Below are 18,181 nucleotides of genomic sequence, written 5' to 3' on the forward strand. Positions count from 1 at the left end.
GGTTTTGTCTGAAATGGGAGTCCCCAATCATCTGATACTGCTAATTAAAAGCCTGTACAATAACAATTATGCCAGTTAGAATAAATGGGGAACTAACCGATAGTTTCAGGGTCACAAAGGGCGTGAGACAAGGCTGCATACTAAGCCCAATTCTATTTAACATCTGTGGTGAATGGATAATGCGGAAAGCTACTGAGGACTGGAACGGTGGCATCACCATTGGCGGGAAGAAGATTTGCAACTTGAGATATGCAGATGATACTACTATCCTCGCTAGTTCGCTGAATTGATTCACCTGCTACAACGGATAGAAGACGTAAGCTTAACGATGGGCCTTAAAATAAACGGAGATAAAACGAGAATCATGATAATTGACAGAGCTAACAACAATTAAAATCATCTGGTCATGATAAACAATATCGCTGTTGTAGATAAATTTGTGTATCTGGGCTCATTAATAACCAACAAAGGAGGCTGTACTGAAGAAATAAAGCGGCGGTCAGCAATCGCAAAAAGCGCTATGGCAAAATTAACAAAAATTTGGAAAAGCCATGAAATAACTACCGATACAAAAATGAGACTAGTAAGAAGTCTAGTTTTTCCAGTTTTTACTTATGCATCGGAATGCTGGACCCTTACTGAGAAAGACAAAAAGAACACAGATGTATTTGAGATGTACTGCTGGAGACGAATGCTGAGAATACCATGGGTGGCCCGAAGAACAAATGAATCCATACTGGACCAGCTAAACATAAAGAAAAGACTAAGAACACAAATATCAGGACAAATAATAAGCTATTTTGGACATGTGCTTCGAAGAAACATCTTCTTGAAAAACTTACCATCCAGGGAAAAGTAGAAGGCAAAAGAAATAGAGGTAGATCTCCCACACGATACACGGACCATATTGTTGCTACCATTGGCGCTCCATTGTCAGAATGTGCTAGAATGGCAGAAGATAGAAAAACGTGGAGGAACATTGGGAAATTTAGCTAATAGCTTCATGATATCACGATACCTGCATCAGGTTAACGACTAAGAAGAAGAAGAAGAAGATTAAATTATTAATGTGTGCTGTAATATTCGATCGAACACAGTGTTGCCAAGCTGTATATTAAGTAATTAGATCTTACGCGAAATTGTAGTGCTATGCTGTACTTCAGACGAATTTTAACTGTTATCAAATACGCTCATAAATGTTTTAACTTTCAGTTAGTAGGTCTCGCATGGACAAGACGCTACCGTAATTTGCACGATCCGGACGACCTGAGGGCAACAGCAGTTTTTCCAAGACACAACTTTACATATTGAATCTAGTCATTATTCCTACAATTTTAGTCATTCTTCTATAGCCATATATACCAAAGATTTATTTCCTTTTTCTTTTCTATATATGTGTATTTATATTGTATGTAATATATATATTTATATGTGAAATCTCAGAAGTTTTCTAGCGGTAGTGGAATTGAAAGGTAGGAATGGTAATACGAGGTTTTCCTTTTTCTCTACAAACTATTTTATAAATATAAGTGTGGCAATATAATAAAATAAAAAAATGTTTGCGTTCAGCTGCTAATCTGTCATTTAATCATGAAAAATATTTTTCTCTTATTTCCAGTTCTAAATGAAACTCTACTGAATGAATTTCTATAAATTTTCTCTTTTACTCTATGATGTAGATTCGATGATGATACTATTTAAGTATTACTACTATTAATTTTATTATCAGTTAACTACCCAAACAGGACATTCTACTTGGATTATACTTAATTTTCAATTATTATGATCTTTCGCGACACCAAGTTCTTCTTCTTGTGCCTATCCGTTACGGATATTGGCTACTAGCATGGCAATTCTAACTTTATTGACCGCAGCTCGAAATAGTCCTGAAGTGGTCATGTAAAACCATTTTCGTAAGTTCTGGATCTAATATTCTTCTTCTTCCTGGTCCTCTCTTTCCGTAGACCTTTCCCTGTAATATAAGTTGCACCGAGTTACCAAGTTAGATGGCATATTAACTGTATTTAGTATATCAGTCCATATAATTCATTTTATTCAAAAAAACTTCTTTCTATATTTTACATTTTATACATAATGGAATATGGCAACGAAAAATACCCACAATATTTGTATTTTAACATACTGAGTACAAACATGAACGTTAACGAAAGAAAACATGAAAAAAAAAACTAAAACAGAAAGAGCCATGGAACAAAATTAAAAGACAAGACTAGCAGTGATTGAATAGGAAGCAGAACTAGTGCCCAGGAAAAAGAAAAATAGAAACAGGAAAAGGAGTCCAATGTCCAATACTGGATGAATAAATGAGTTTCGATAGATAGACTCATTCTATTGAAGATGTGTCGATCTCGGGTCTATAGATATTTGAAAATACCTAGACGGTGTAGCCCGCGCCAGGTCCCATGGCTTCTGAGTGATAGAACTCTACATTGTGACCTATCCGGCTCAAATTTTACATGCAAAGCTATAAAAAGGCGAAAGAATAAGTAGTACAGCAATATGAGAATAAATCATATGTCCAAAAGCCCAATGCCCAAAAAAAAAACAACTTTACACTTCCGTTTAGAAACTATTTTTTCTATTATGATTTTCTGTTATAATTTCTATTTATATTGATAACTATTATCAATATTATACTTAAGTATTGCCTTCTTCTTCTTTTTCCTTGGATAATTTGCTGTAATTTCCCATACTTTTCTTCTGTCTATTTAATATGCTCAATTTACCATTAATTCGTCTGAGAATTTCCTTAAATTGAAATTGAATTTTTCTTGTCCACACTTAAAATGCCTTGTTGCCTTACATTTAAAGTTTCTTGTTAGTCTTGTAAGATTCGTGGTGATCAGAGTAATTTAATTTTATTACGTAGAGGCTAAAAATGCAGCGAGAGTATATTTCTTAACTATTTATCGTTACTATATAAAAATATGCTACAATCTGCTTGTCTTACATAATTTTAGCTGTTAAGTTTGCATTTGTAGAGAAAAAGGAAGACTTGACGACCTCTTTGCCTTTAAAATCTTTACAAATTTCGGTAATGATAAATGGTTACAATAAATGGCGAAATTGTGGAACAAATTATCTCATTGACTTACTTGCTTTATAATTTTTCTTAAACTTATATATAACAATTTGTTCCATAATATCGCTAGTTGTTGTATAATGTGTGTACATTGTTTCTATTTTGATACATTAGGCTAAAGCTTTTGCTATACATCTTTATAATATTGCTACTACCGTAAAACCCCATTGTGACTATATTATAATACCAAATCAGGATAGAAGCAAAAGTACTTGTTCTATATACTTACACAACATTATTCGTTATTAATGATATATAGAATAGTTTATATATGTCACTTTTGTATATGATGTGTGTTCGTCATTGTTACGATCGACCTGTATGTTGGTACATTGTATTATTGTGAACGGAATTGGTTACTCCACTGGTGACTGATTTTTTTCATATCTAAGGCTTTCTAACATTCTCTGGTAATGGTTCTTCCTTTCTTAAGATAATCGATCAACAGCTTTCACCTACTACTGTACATTCAGCTGACTGTCGATTTGACTTCAGAGTAAGATGGTGAATCCCTTTTTCATCCATTCTTACATATAGATGCAAAAACTCCAGTTCATTGATCTGAAATACTGGTAAATAACGTTCTACATCCTCTTTAAACATAGCTTTAAAAACATGAATATGTTGCCTGCTGATATGTTCAACTTTTCTACTATCGTACGCAACTTCAATTTAATGTCGATCAAAACGATTTTGTGGACTTCATGTATATTTTCTGAGATAACTGTAAAATTTGGGCGAGTAGAACATTCAAAATCAATTGGGTCTGTACATCGCTGTTTACAGCTCTTAATAGTGGCTTCCGACCTGGAAGCAGTGCTTCATGAACACACTCACATGATTACAGAATTCTCTGATCGCGCTCTCATTTTGACATCTGACATTTGAAGATTGTTCTCTATAAATCATTTATATTCTTATCGGCGCCATCTGTATGTCAAGCACGGTACTTTGAAGCACTGTTCAGAAAATTTTGAAGGTTATACGTTGGGTCTGGGGAAGATACCATTCATTTAACTTTAGAACTCAATATATATAAAAGCTTCACGCAAAAGCACCATTCATTGGAGTGAACGGAAACACCGACACACAACTAAATCGATGGCCCTATATCGCTTTATCGACTTTGAGCAATTGGTGCAATTCGATCAAAAAGATTTTTTTAAATATTTTCCGGTACAACTAAGAATTTGGGCGACCAGAACATTCAGCATTATTGGTATCTGTATATCTTCGCTCAAAGTAGGTTCTACAAGCGACGTTTCCGGCCACAAGAAGCAGTGCTTTATTAACACATGCAATTTAACGTCACTTTTTAGCTAAAAACCATTGTAACTTGTAAATGAATGACCCGACGAGCTCAAATTTGGATTTATGACGTTCAATCATAGTATTTTCGTAATCATATTATTATTATTATTATTATAGACGTTATCTATTTGTCAGCAATTGTAAAATGCTATTCTCATTACAATCATTTTAGGTTTAATCCCATGTAAAATAATATCTAGTGAGAATGGTTCTAAAGATATTAATGAGTCTAAAAATGCTCATTGATGATTTTAAACAAGTTGAATTTTACGTTAAAACCAGAATATATGCAGACCACGAGTTAAAAGATCTATCAATCAACCAGCAGTTCAGTTCAACAATTACACAAATGTGTTCAATGTTTTCTTTAAAATGTCCGTTTGCTGTTGGTATCTGGTATCACTTTTTCATTTAAGCCTAAACGTTATCCAGCTACTAATTTTCTCAATTCATGAGAAACAAGAAGGGTTTTTGAACAATTCACAGTGTCAAAGACCTTTAATAATGAGTAAAAGGAGAATTTTTCTTTTGAAAAATAAATTTATTCCCGCGAGGGCAGGCATCATACATTTTGGTATATTGTTTGACAATTTTGGAAGTCAATTGTAGTCACACTCATTTTAAACAAAGCCGTACTTTCTTTACTTTACGTGTCCAGTTCAAACAAATTAAATCTTGTTCATTCAGAAAAGAGCGGTCTGAAAGATTGCGTCTCAGTTACGTGCAGGAGATCGTGTTCAGTGCAAAGTTTCTGTAACAGAGGATAACTAAGTAGATGTGTTGAGTATTTTACCGCCCCACATTCACGCAGAGTATCGGAGTCAGCAGGCAACAGTTACCATTTCGCCATATTGGTTTTACATTTGGATACTCCGACTTGCATACAATTGAGAGATTTCCAAACAGGATAAGGAAGATAGCTATCAGGCGAAAGTTCCTCGTGAGGAACAGCCTTTCATTTGACAAGACAAGAGTTCTTTCTGGTGTATCTTGCAGATGTATTGATCTAGCGAGAATGCTTTTTATCTCGATTTAAGTCTTCGTGCAGTAGACTGGTAATCGTGGATTGGATATCACGAATCTGAGCTAGTTTCTTGCTTTCGTACTTGTACAAGTTAGAAAGCTAAGAGATTTAAAACAACTTATTGAAGTAAAACTTCTGAGGTATGATGGTATATTTTTATTAAACTTTATAAAAAAAAGTTATCCAAACGGATCAAAATTATTTTCAAAACGTTTTTGGGCCAGTCCGACCATCATCAGTGAAACCTCGAAGAAAGTATTTTCACGTTCCAAGAGATTTGTTCGGGATATCTTTTGCCCTCTTCCTTGAATAATAATCGGGAAAGATTCGGTATTTTGGGAAAGACCAGACGGCAGAAGAACTGTAGGACTGCCTACCAAAAGGTGGAAAGATGCAGTCTTAGAGGATCTGGAGAAAATGAGAGTGAAACAATGGGAAATAGTGACACAAATATGGAAAGAAATATAAATGATTATTGATTAATACTCAGGAGTAACGAGTAACCTATACTTAATTTACTTTCCATCGAATCTAACTTGATTTTATATTGCATTGATAACGAAAATGTATATGTAGGATAAATTTGTATGTTGTTAGATTAATATAATTTTTTTATGTACGGCAGGTGATAGTATTGAGGCTTATATTTGTAAGTAAGATATCTCATTAAAAGACAGAGTAATTTTAAGGAATATACACATGCGAGTTATGTCATAAAAGTATCCTCTTTCGTTCATATCTTCACAATACTTTATTCTTCGTCGTCTAGCGTGTGGCACCCTACCAAGTAATCCCAAGGACTTCATAACACATCCCCTTTGATACTGTATGCCATGAAGTTAAGTTGTTTAAGGGTCTTTCGTACCAACGTCTCATTTGTTTGTATCGTATCTAGATCGTCGAAAAATTGCTCTTTCGGCGGTGCTTTCACTTTTGGAAACTCGAAATTTATGTTGGGACTGTATTCGGAGACTGGCGTCGTTGTGTGAACTTGTGTTTGTACAAAAAGTATTGCACAAGCGAACAGAATAGTTTCTGCAAAACGTTTTTCAAATCTGAAGTAAAACCTAGAGCAAATTCATTACTTGTATCTTTTCATCATTTTCAGCGCTAACAAAATGAGACGACCATAAAAGAGACAATATAAACAAACGTATTCTATTACCCTTTCTCTACAATAGACCTTTTATGTCGAGTAGAAGGGTGGTTAAGCTCTCACTCATATTTAACCCACGCGTTCCCTATTATAATGGCGGTGGCCGTCAAATTTGTAAGTTAATGATACCACTCGTGCCTCATAGATGGCGCTGGACGGTTTTGGCGCGAAAGTATATAAGAAAGTTGGATACTTTTGGGACAGACGTCGTGTAGTAGTAAAAGGGTTACAGTTTGATTTTAATTCAGTTAGAGTAAGCTAGATATAAACATATGTGTTAAATTTAGTGATTTAAAAAGCACGGTTGACTGTTAATCAAGACATTCTAGTAGTTTAAGTGATATTAATAAAGACGTGGAGCGTTAACACATACGTTTATGGCATGGTTACTTTTTTATAGTAATTATTAAATCATGTGATTTTATGCTTTATAAATATCTTTTTAATCAAGTTGAGTTAATCAGCAAAAAAGGACTATGTAAAATACGTATATAAAATGGTTTTAAGTTTGTCATTGTACTTTTTTAAACACGTTGATTATCGACAGAAGCTTTAGCTAGTTATACTCAGTTATTTATCTTTTTTAAAACATTGCAGGACACTAGTTGTGGCTCAGTGTTTTTTGTTGTATAAAAAACTTAAGATACTAGTACACTTTTGGTGTCAAAAAGGCGTAATTTCATTAACTTTTTCCCCGACTCCCCTATGTTACAAAATACATTCTTTTGCAAAAGTTTATTTAATTCTTGGGCTGTACAATTTTTTTTTCGATATTTTTTCTATTCAATAGAGGGCACCAAATTCAGGACCAACAAAATTGGCAAGTCTTAAATAAAAAATGCAAACGGCATTTTAAAAAGTAAGGTTTTGCATATTTGAATTCATCTCCGTTTAAAAAACACGAGAAAAAAAAATGGCGGACTTTTGAAGAAAAAAAAGTGTCCAAAATTGACCATTTTTCACAATTTTTCTTACTCCAAAATATTTTTTTTCATTTTTTGGTCTAGTTGGAGTGAATTCACCTGTAAGATATGTTATTAAGTAAAACACCCCAAGATTCATTCAAATCGGTCAAGCCAATCTGGAGATCAACTATCGACTGTGCGAAAAAAAAAAAGATTTCGAGAAAAACCCGTTTGCTGTTTTTTCTCGCAATATTTTTTTATTTTTATTAAAAATATCAAGTTTGATCACTTACAATTGATTATTCTACTATACCTGGATCACATAGTAATAAGCCATTATCATCAAAGACCTGTTTGTCCTCTTACTGATCGGTTTTTTTTTAGCTACTACGTCATTCTTTCTTTGTGACCGCCTTGGTAACCTTTTCCGCCACCAAAATTCGCTCATCATACTCATCAAACTCATTCTCGGGCAATTCTTTTTCTCGATTTATTTACATCCATTCTTGACCGGGTTTTTTAACACGGTTGAAAAATGAAAAAAAAAAATCTATGCCGATTTGTGTTCTCATAATTGTATAAACCAATGAGGGCCGTCAAATACGATTGTATCTAGGACAGAAGACATCATCTATTCGGTATCACTAATTACATTTGTAATATTCTTGTGCTTATCGAACCATTACATTACTTTCACATTACTTTTCACATTACTAAGTTTTCCTTTCTTGCCTTCACCGTATAGCGATGTTTGGAGGAAGGACTTTACTAACTTACTAGTGGGTCAGTGTCAAATCTTTATCACAATAAATCTCAAATTCCAAAAGTATAAAAATGAAAAAGACAGTATCTGGATATGTGTGAAACGTAAAAACAGGCTTCGTAAATGTTTAAGAAAGTTCAGGGTTGAATGTTAGTACATTAAATATAAATATGTATTAGCATATGTTATATTTTGGATGACCTACGTATACAGGAATGCACAAAAATTATGATAATCAACGTGTTTAAACTTTTAATAAATGACTAACCTCTTTGGTTATGTGTTAAATATTTTATTTACACGTAAAATTGCTAGTGTATTAACTTTATCAATCTTAATATTATGTGAAAATTGACAAAAATTATTCTTGTATGATTTTATTCATTGGAAAAAATTTACTGCAGTGTGAAATAACGCACCCAATTTTTTTTTTATAATATTCAGGAAATCTCATTGATACTTCGAATGCACATATCTACTAACTATTTGTTTTATGACAATGTGTTTTGTATACAAAATAGTATGTTTGATTAAACAGGAAACGATATTTATGGTGTGATGCGCGAAATGATGTATTTTCACCTGGGTGGATATCCTCGACCGGTGAAACGATCAGAAGCTTACCATTCATTCGGCGACGTATTAATGACGTGTTTTATACATTTTCTTTATACATATACATATACGTTTTGGTCAATGTTATGTGCTATTCAGACTGACTTGCCGCTTTTATTTGCAGCAGTTTATTTAGTCAAGATAGCTACAATGGGTTCTTTTCAAACCTTTATTTTACCATAATTATCGTTTACTGTCTCCCGTACGGTTCTTCAGTTTCAAATAGTTATTTTTGCAAATGTACACACACATAGGTCTCTTACTTTTTAATATTAACGAGAAATCCTGAATATTAGTGTTATTATTTGCTCAAAATAAATTTGAACGGTAAATGTATACTTATGAAATTTTTAGACAATTGTGTAGTGCTTCCATTGAAACTAAGGTATTGAAAGTTTCAAAAATATTAAGGTCTCCTATATTTCCACTTAGTTTAAAAACGATTTTATTATTGGACGGTTATAGTTCTTACGAATTAGAAATGAAATATTTAATTTCAAACATACTAGAAGTATTAGGGAAAATAGTTCTCTAAAAACATTTCAGTGTTACAGATAGAGGGACGTACAAAAAAGATTACAGTTACGGAGATAGAGATGAAAGGAAACAAATGCAATATAGCAGTTATACAATTTAAGCTTTTCAGCATCAATTATGTAATCAAGATCCCACATTTTTTGTTCTTCTATTACATGCCTTACTGCATCTTTCCAGTTTTGTTCTGTAATATGTTGTAAAGACTCGTATAACAATTCACGTACAGCTTGTATTTTATATAACGTATTTTTTCTAGCCACATAACTTTTCATTTGTGCCCAAATGAGTTCAATTGGATTTATTTCGCAGTGGTAGGGTGGAAGTCTAAGGACTGTAATGTTTCGCCTTTCCGCCATTTTGTCAACTACGTATTCCTTGAACTTAGATTTGTGTTGCCGGGCAATTTTTAGAAGTTCTGCTTTTACCATTCCATCTTCGTAAGGCAGATACTTATTCCGCAGCCAGTCAAGAATATCCTGTTTCTTCCACGCAGTCGTTGGAAGTCTTTCTACTAGTCGTGAATGATAAGGTGCATTATCTAATACTATAATTGAATTTGGTGGTATGTGTTCAATCATCTGCTCAAAATACTCTTCGAAAACATCAGCTGTCATCTCCTCGTGATAGCCTTTTGTGCTTTTGGACTCAAATTCCAACAAACCATGCTTAAATCCTTTTTCACTGCCAATGTGAGAAATTATTAATCTACTGCCTTTACCAGAAGGTGGGGAGATACCAGTAGACCAACCTTCCATAAAGGCTTGCCTGGAGCTTAATATATTTTTATCTGACCAATTTTTTTTTAGAGTATGACCTGAGTTTACCCACGTTTCATCCTGGTAGAAGATGGGCCTTCCTTCAGCCCGGAATTTTCGTATGGATCTTAGATAATTTCTTCTCCAACATATTATCTCCTCCCGGTCAATCAAAAGTGATTTTCGGTCTGATTTCTCCCACCGGAAATTTAATTCTTTTAAAACTTGCCACAATTTAGTTCGTCCGATATGAGGCAAATCCGGGTCGTCTCTAACTTCTTGTAAAATTTTGTTTAGGTTTGGTATTTCTTTTTTGAAAAAAAATCCATGAATTTTCCTTCGAATACCATTTTTGGCAAATTCATCAATTTCAATAGGCTTTTTCCCTCTCTTTAAGTGTTCGTTTGTGTTTGGGTTAGTTATACCGTGTTTTTTTCTTTCTGATAGGAACCTATATATAGTTGACCCTCCTACGCCAGTCATGTTGGCACAACTTTCGACTATGTTGCGAACAGTGTTTGTGGGATTCTGAGACACCAGAGCATCGTGAACATTCAGGACAATAGTCTTCTCTCTTGGTGAATAGACAGACTTACTGACTGTACGCAACAGTACCGGTGTAAAACTTGATGATTTTGATGATGAAGCCATCACAAACAATCCAACAAAACGAGCACGAGCGAAAGGTACGTATATGTTCGTAGGTATATGGAATAAAAAATCACTCACGCACTGCATATAATTCGCAAAAGAAATATTCGAGACGCTAATTACTGCCGTAGACGCGGACACACCGACGAGCCCTAAATTACATGCGATCAAAAACGTACTAAACAAAAAAATTGTTTTCGTTCGTAATAACTTCACCCTTGTAAGTTAAGTTTCGAATATAAACTGAACAAACGAGGCACGTGGCCAAAGCATACCCATTATATTATTAAAAATCTGGGGAATTCCATCCTAATTATCTTGCAACGAATAGTACCTTCGGATATGAATTCCAGGTTTTCTAGTAAAGTGATTAAACGCGAAGATTAGTATTGAAATATCCAAAGAGATAAGGTATTCTTATTTACAAAATTGTTAATGGTTAAATTCTTATTTTTATTAATATAATATAATTACATAACATTAGCCGTGAAAGTTTTAATTGTTTTTTTGCTAAATATATTAGTATTAAAATATTATTAATATTATATATATATATATAACAGTATTAAAAAATATTATATTATTATTTAATGAATAAACACCTCAGGAACGCCTATGGTTTACGACCGTTTTATGAGTTTGAGGCACATTTCGTGCTCTCAACAATTTATGAACGGGGAATAGTATATATGCTAGACACCTCTCTCTTTTGGCTCCTCATACATTACGGTCGGATCATTAACTGATCCGAGTTGGTGCAAGTTTAATATAAGATACTAGTTAGTACCCTTTCGACATAACGTTATCTTTGTTTGGCTTGTCAGTATATTCTGTATCTTATTCCTCTAAATACAAACATTAGTAAATTAAGTTTTGGAAAAGCCTTTTCTGGAATTTCTGTTGAGTTTTTGACAATTAGTTGCTCTATTTCAACTAGGTACATAACATATACTAAAATGATAATTTTGAAGACTTAGAACTATTTCCCTTAATAAATCTATGTAAATGAAGTAGATAATAATATGTTATTCAAACAAATTGGGAGCACAAATTTTGTTATTAGATAAATATATTAATTTCAGTTAGTAGCAATGTTTCATTTAGTAAACCACGAATTCGTTACACTTGCATATGGACAAATATTACCAGAAAGACCTACAATCAGTAGAATCTTGATTTTTCTTCAGGGTATAGAAATAGTGCAACAAGAAATGATTTAAATATTAGTAGTGTTAGTGTATTTAAATCTTAAAATATAAAACCGCAGGAAGAAATGTTTGTTCTTAAAAAAATTTCCATCAGGTTAGAATATGACGTCTACAAGTTTCCGGTTTGCCAGTGGCGTATTGTTTTTACAGGAAAGTATCCTATATTTTTCTTTTTTGCAGAAGGAATTTCACAATTTTATTTACAATCCTTTAATAATTAAAATCATAATATTTGACAAAGTTAGAATATCAAAGTAAAAACATAACTATAAGTACATTAGTTTTTTTTGCTAGTACTGATTCGGGTTATCTTTTTTTCGTCAAATTTGTTCATTTTAATAAACAGCAAAGATAATTTAAAGTAATTATATCACAAAATACACCACCCAACACGAAGCGAAACGAAGGGCTTTTTTGCAATCCAAATTTCTGTGAGAATCCGCCATGTTCTATTTTTGTATTATATACATATACATATTTTAATACCTTAAAAAAAGTATAATATAATAGTAAATAATAATACGGATATACATATTTTGTTTATACATATACATATATACCTTAAAAAAATCGATAAAAAGTAATAGAAATCGACCGATTTTCAGCTTTAGTTTGAAATTAACTCTCAAATTTAATCGCTTTTTATCGTTTTTTTTAACGTACTAAAATACTTTGAGTACGTTAATTTGTTTATTTAAAAAAACAAATCTATGTTTTTAACTTAGGACCTTTTTACTTATCAGTACAGAATTGATATATGGGTTACATTAAATTTTACAGAAAAAAATACAATTCATACAAAACAGATCTACTTAAATAAAAAACATTAGGTTTAATAATTACTTTGTTTCTCAGTGTAACTATAACTTTACTACTGTTTTGAACGACGTGTACTAAGTAGTTTCACTGTCATTGTCACTCCGCTATAATTTCTGTCCTACGAACATCAAAGGTACCGATGAAGCTTTCGCTTCTTGTTGGGCGGTGTATTCTGTGATTATAACATCAATGATTAACAATCAGTTTGACAATTGTGATATAATATGTACTTATTATTACTGAAGCATGACGCAAATATTTGCGAACAGAAAACATTGGGCAACATTGTCTATTTGTCAGTTGTGAGGCAACTGCATTTTCAGAGTAAATACTCTTTAATTTAGTTACACAATCAGTATACTATACGCAAAACTCTACTTCCTACGTTTTTATATTTTAAGATTCAATTGGCATTAAAAAAGCAGAAGTATTATTTACACGTTATGCTATAGTGAACGTGGAACGAGTTTGCCCGTGTTGAAGAGTTGAGATTCACCAAGAAATTTTAAGTGAATTTAAAAGACATTAAGTTAAGATACTTTTATTTCTACTTTAATATATAGATAAATTATTTATACCTTAACTCCAGTGAACATAGCTGTAAGTGTAGGTTAGCCAATTTTATTTATATATCGTAAAATTCTTACGAAAATATAGTTTTAAGTAGAAGTAAGATCGTTAGGAAAAATTGTGAATGCTGTTCTATAAAAATATTTAATATATTATAGTATGCCTTGGCATATAATCGATTTATTTTGGTTTTTAATTGATTTGTGTGAAAAATACTTGGCTTAAAATTGCACATTACGGTGGTCGATGTGTATTTGACTAATCTTGGTCATATTTTAAGATACGGACATATGTACTTTGTGTATTATTCACTGCGTTAGTAGTCATTTTGTTGGTCACTATAACATTTAGGCAAGAAAAACAATCCTTAAAGTTCTTAAAATAATTAAATTCTAACCATAAATGAGATTACTATGCATATATCACAGGTTTAGATAATATAGGGAGACTAGTGATCCAAAGAAAACCGAAAGGAAGAAGAAGACGTTCGGTTCCATAACTTAGTCCGTCATCAATTTTCTGCTGTTTTAGCTGCTTTGCTTTTTTTTACCTTTTTTTGGCTACTTTTTCTAGTTATCTTGCTTAAGATCTGGAACTGAAGATTCTTAACGATAAAGAATTCATCATCTTAGTCATTAATATCTTAGCAGATGTATTCTGGTTCATCATTGAGCTTCAGCAGCTTTGATAGTTTGATTAGTGATATTTTCCCTCGTCAGGGTCTGTTATATGTACTGACTTTGTTGAGAAGCTTTTTCGTAATCAGCTCCATCGCTGTAGAGATCTGTCGCCTTGGCTTTGACTGAGGCCTTTCTTGGACCACCAACTGCTTCATTTTGTGATCTCTTCGATGGATATAATCAAAAAACTTTGAAATTATAGAGTAAACAGTACTAGAGAGACGTTGATTTGTTTTAAGTTCATCTAGAACTGAGACATTCGTGCGATGAGCCGTTCATGGAATGGTTCAAAAGCGTCTATGCGTCGTTTATCTGATTCTTCTCTGTCCATGTCTCGCCTGCATAAAGAACTACTAGGGCACAATTATATTGAAGACAGCAGCACAAGTCGTAATAAATATGGGTCCATGACTGTTCTATGTAAATACATCAGAAATATGCCCTACGTACCTGAAAGTCCTCCTGGCTTCAGCCCACTATGCAAAACCTGGTTTAGACTAAATCACATCAGGAGTTTTTACACAGATGCAGCAAATTACCGGTGTCCAGCTGCGGTTGCGGAGAGGTCCAAACCACAGCATATAGAAATATTCCCAACGATCAGATCAAGGCAGTCCTCAGGAATGTGCCTGCTTGTCATACCAGAAGCGATAAATAATTACTGACTAACGACGCGACGCAGACAACGGACAATTCGCATGAATAACGTATGCATTTTCCTATTTTATTTATTCTCAAGCTAACACTGAGATGACCTTCAGGTTACTTTAGATAAACCTTAAAATGCACTTGAACTCGATTTGACAGAGGTTAAATGACCACTAAGACGGAAACAGCGACCCCAAAAATCCTTCTATGTCTTTACCAAATCTTGTGATACATCTTTGCAAAAATGTAGTCCTCTGTTACGAAGAAAAAAGTGATGATTTTCATGAAGAAGCCATTTTGACCTTCAAATGACCTTTAGAATTAATCTCAAGGACAGAGAAAATACCTCCACTGATTATATTCTCAAAGTCCAATTATTTTCGTAAGGGTGATCTTTGTTTTGGTGCTAGTGACTAAGTATTATCCTCGAGAATGGATAACGCCGTTAAATTCTTGCAGTAAATAACTTTAACGACCTTGAGCGATCCTAAGTTTTAGTTTTTGGGTAAACTTATCACATGCTAATTATATAAATAGTAAGCAATGTGGACCTATTAGGACGTGCCTAATTTTCTCATGAGCACTTAACTACGTTTGTATAATTTATTGCTTCGGATAAAGGATAACTTCCTATGTAGGATAAAAGATACTTCAGAATCATAGAACTGAAACAGTTGCTCTAAAATCGGACAGATCTGCAATTTGAAGACTCTTCTTTTTCTTCTTCTTCTTGCTCTTTATAAGCAATTCTGCTTGTTCATTGGCGGATTAATACCTCTATGGAACCACTCTATCTATACCAATGTGAAGGAGACTTTTATTAAATTGGAGGTAGAGGCAAAGAAAACTGGTTTAAGGGTAAACGAAGAGAAAACCAAATACATGTGCATCAACAGACGACAAAAGGGACGAGATAGAATAGGGGAAAAAATGACAATAGACCCATATAACTTTACACAATACAATACAATACTATTAAATCTAAAAGCCTAACACGAACATCAAAGATTAGAATACATAAAACAGTGATTAGACCGGTGCTCAGGTATGGGTGTGAGACGTGGACCCTGACCAAAAAAACTGAAAGAAAACTTGTTGTTTTCTTGATGTTTTGAGAGGAAAATCCTTAGAAGAATCTTTGGGCCTTATCACGACATTAATAGCAACCAATACCGAATGAGAACAAATGCTAAGGTCAAGCAGATGTATAGAGCGAGCGATATAGTCCAAGAGATGGGCTGGCCATGTCCATAGACTCCCTAATAACCGCCTTGCCAAATTAATATGGGAGGAAGCCCCCACAGGAAGAAGACCCGTAGGACGTCCACGAATGCGATGGAGAGACAATATATGGTCAGATCTAAGAACAATGGGGCTGCCCACTGACCCAACTATTATGGACGAGCGTTCGAGATGGAAGCAAGTTGTGCAGTCAGCCAAAATCCACCTTAGTGCTACGAGAAGAAGAAGAACCACTCTATCTATGTTGCCACTCCATCTTTTGCGAGGTCGTCCAATACGTCTTCTGCCGATTGGTGACATCTCTTGCTATTTTGACGACACGTGTTTCACCATTCTGCTTATGTGGCTATTCCTTTCTTTTCTATTTTGTGTCCATTCATTTATACACTGTACGTTACATTTTCGTCTAATGTCTTCACTTCTCTTTCGATCTCTCAGCGTATTTCCTGTGATTCTTCTCAGTACTCTCATTCCTGCCGTTTTTTGCCAACCTTTGTGTTTTGGCTGTGTCGGGTGTTGTTTCTGAGGCAGATGTCATTATTGGTCTTACACTCAACACTGAAGACTCAAGTAAGGAAATATGCCAGTAATATGTCAAGAAAAGCACATTATACAATGTCGAAACAAACAAAAAAGGATCATGTAGTATTTGTCACACTATATCATACTTTTTATAAATATTTGTTTTACAAAATAAGGTATACTATAAAGTATTAGATCCACTATTCTATTTCTTACTTGCCTTTAGATTTATAAAGAAAACTATTGTATCAACTGTATATTTGTGTATTAAATCTGACAATTGGAAAATATATTTTAGTAAATTTCATACTTGTAGGTGTGTACCTATAATAGTATTTATGGAAAATGTTATAAATGTGTTAATATAGAAAAAAAGTCAGGAAAACTTTTGTTGTTTAGAAATATAGCTCGAAAATAGAGATCTAAAATTGCTTAAATTTTTGTTTTATTTTTCCCTTTACTAGTATGCAATAAAATACAGAACAATGCCTCTGATGTCGCGGTTGCTTAAAAAAGAATGATGTTGAGTTATCCGTTGTCCCAAAACGACGGAGGCGCTTACCTATTATTAAGAGACTGAGCTCTGTTTAGTTACCTTACTAAATCACGCATCCTATAATAATTAAAGTCTACATGTGCCTGTCGTAATCACTTGCATCTCGGGACAGCTTGTGCAGATGGGAATTGTGTACGTCAAAATCACTGGGAGAGAGGAAAGCAACGAACCCTAACATATCAAAAAAGAACACCTCATGGTTTAGAGAAGTGAAGACATAATGTAAAGAAAAGAAGAAAGCCTTTTTACAATACAGAACACAACAGGCATACAACCACTATAAACAAAACAGAAATAAAACGAATATTTTAGTAGACAACTAAAAAGGGAACACTGGCAGATCTTTTCAAAACAGATTTAACACGACTTCTGCGAAATACAAAAAGAAATATGGAAAATGATCAGAGGACAAGGAAAAAAGATAAACGAACTAATAAAAACGAAACACATTCAGAAGGAAACATGGGCAGACTAAGTTAGATCCCTATTGGCTAAACGTGACGATAATAAACCACCAACACTAAAGTGGTGACAAACGAAAAAATAAATATTGAGGAGGAAGAGGTAAAGGAGGCATTAAGGAAATTAAAAAATAGAAAATCGCCGGGATAGGACAGAATACCGAACGAACTCCTAAAGTACGGAGGACCATATCTGACCAAACAACTATTAAAACTAATCCAAAAAATAATGGAACAAAACAGAGGTCAAGCATCCTAATTCCTCTCTTCAAAAAGGGATGGAAAAATCGGACATGGAAAATTACAGAGGAATTAATTTATTAAACACAACACTAAAATTAACAACCAAAGTGATAACAAATAAACTGAATGAAATTATAACACTAGCAGAAGAACCACAAGGTTTTAGGTCAGGAATATCATGCATCGACGCTATATTTATATTGGGGCAAGTGCAGGAGAAATCATTGGAATGCAACAAACCGGCATATCTATGTTTCGTTTACCTTAAGGCATTTGTTCATGTCAAAGGACGTTATCCATTTATTGTACAAAAGGACCGAAAATATCTACCAAAACAACACAGTAAACGTAGAAGAACTAACTGACCTCATTGAAGTTGGCAATGGGATAAGACAGTGAGATTCCCTGTGTA

General features: G+C 33.6%; 1 protein-coding gene across 2 annotated transcripts in view; it reads left to right on the forward strand.

The window, feature by feature from the left end:
- Tsp97E (Tetraspanin 97E) overlaps positions 1-16,946 on the forward strand; it is a 34,043-nt gene extending 17,097 nt beyond the window's left edge. For both annotated transcript variants that reach the window (XM_072528808.1, XM_072528807.1), the window contains one exon: positions 1,213-16,946. Coding sequence is in view for 1 of the 2 variants with exons in the window: in XM_072528807.1 (XP_072384908.1) it covers positions 1,213-1,311 (99 nt within the window). In the remaining variant the exon portion in view is untranslated. The remainder of the gene's footprint in view (positions 1-1,212) is intronic.
- The last annotated feature ends 1,235 nt before the right edge of the window (positions 16,947-18,181 follow it).

Source organism: Diabrotica undecimpunctata, chromosome 4, assembly GCF_040954645.1.
Source record: "Diabrotica undecimpunctata isolate CICGRU chromosome 4, icDiaUnde3, whole genome shotgun sequence".
NCBI classification, from domain to species: domain Eukaryota; kingdom Metazoa; phylum Arthropoda; class Insecta; order Coleoptera; family Chrysomelidae; genus Diabrotica; species Diabrotica undecimpunctata.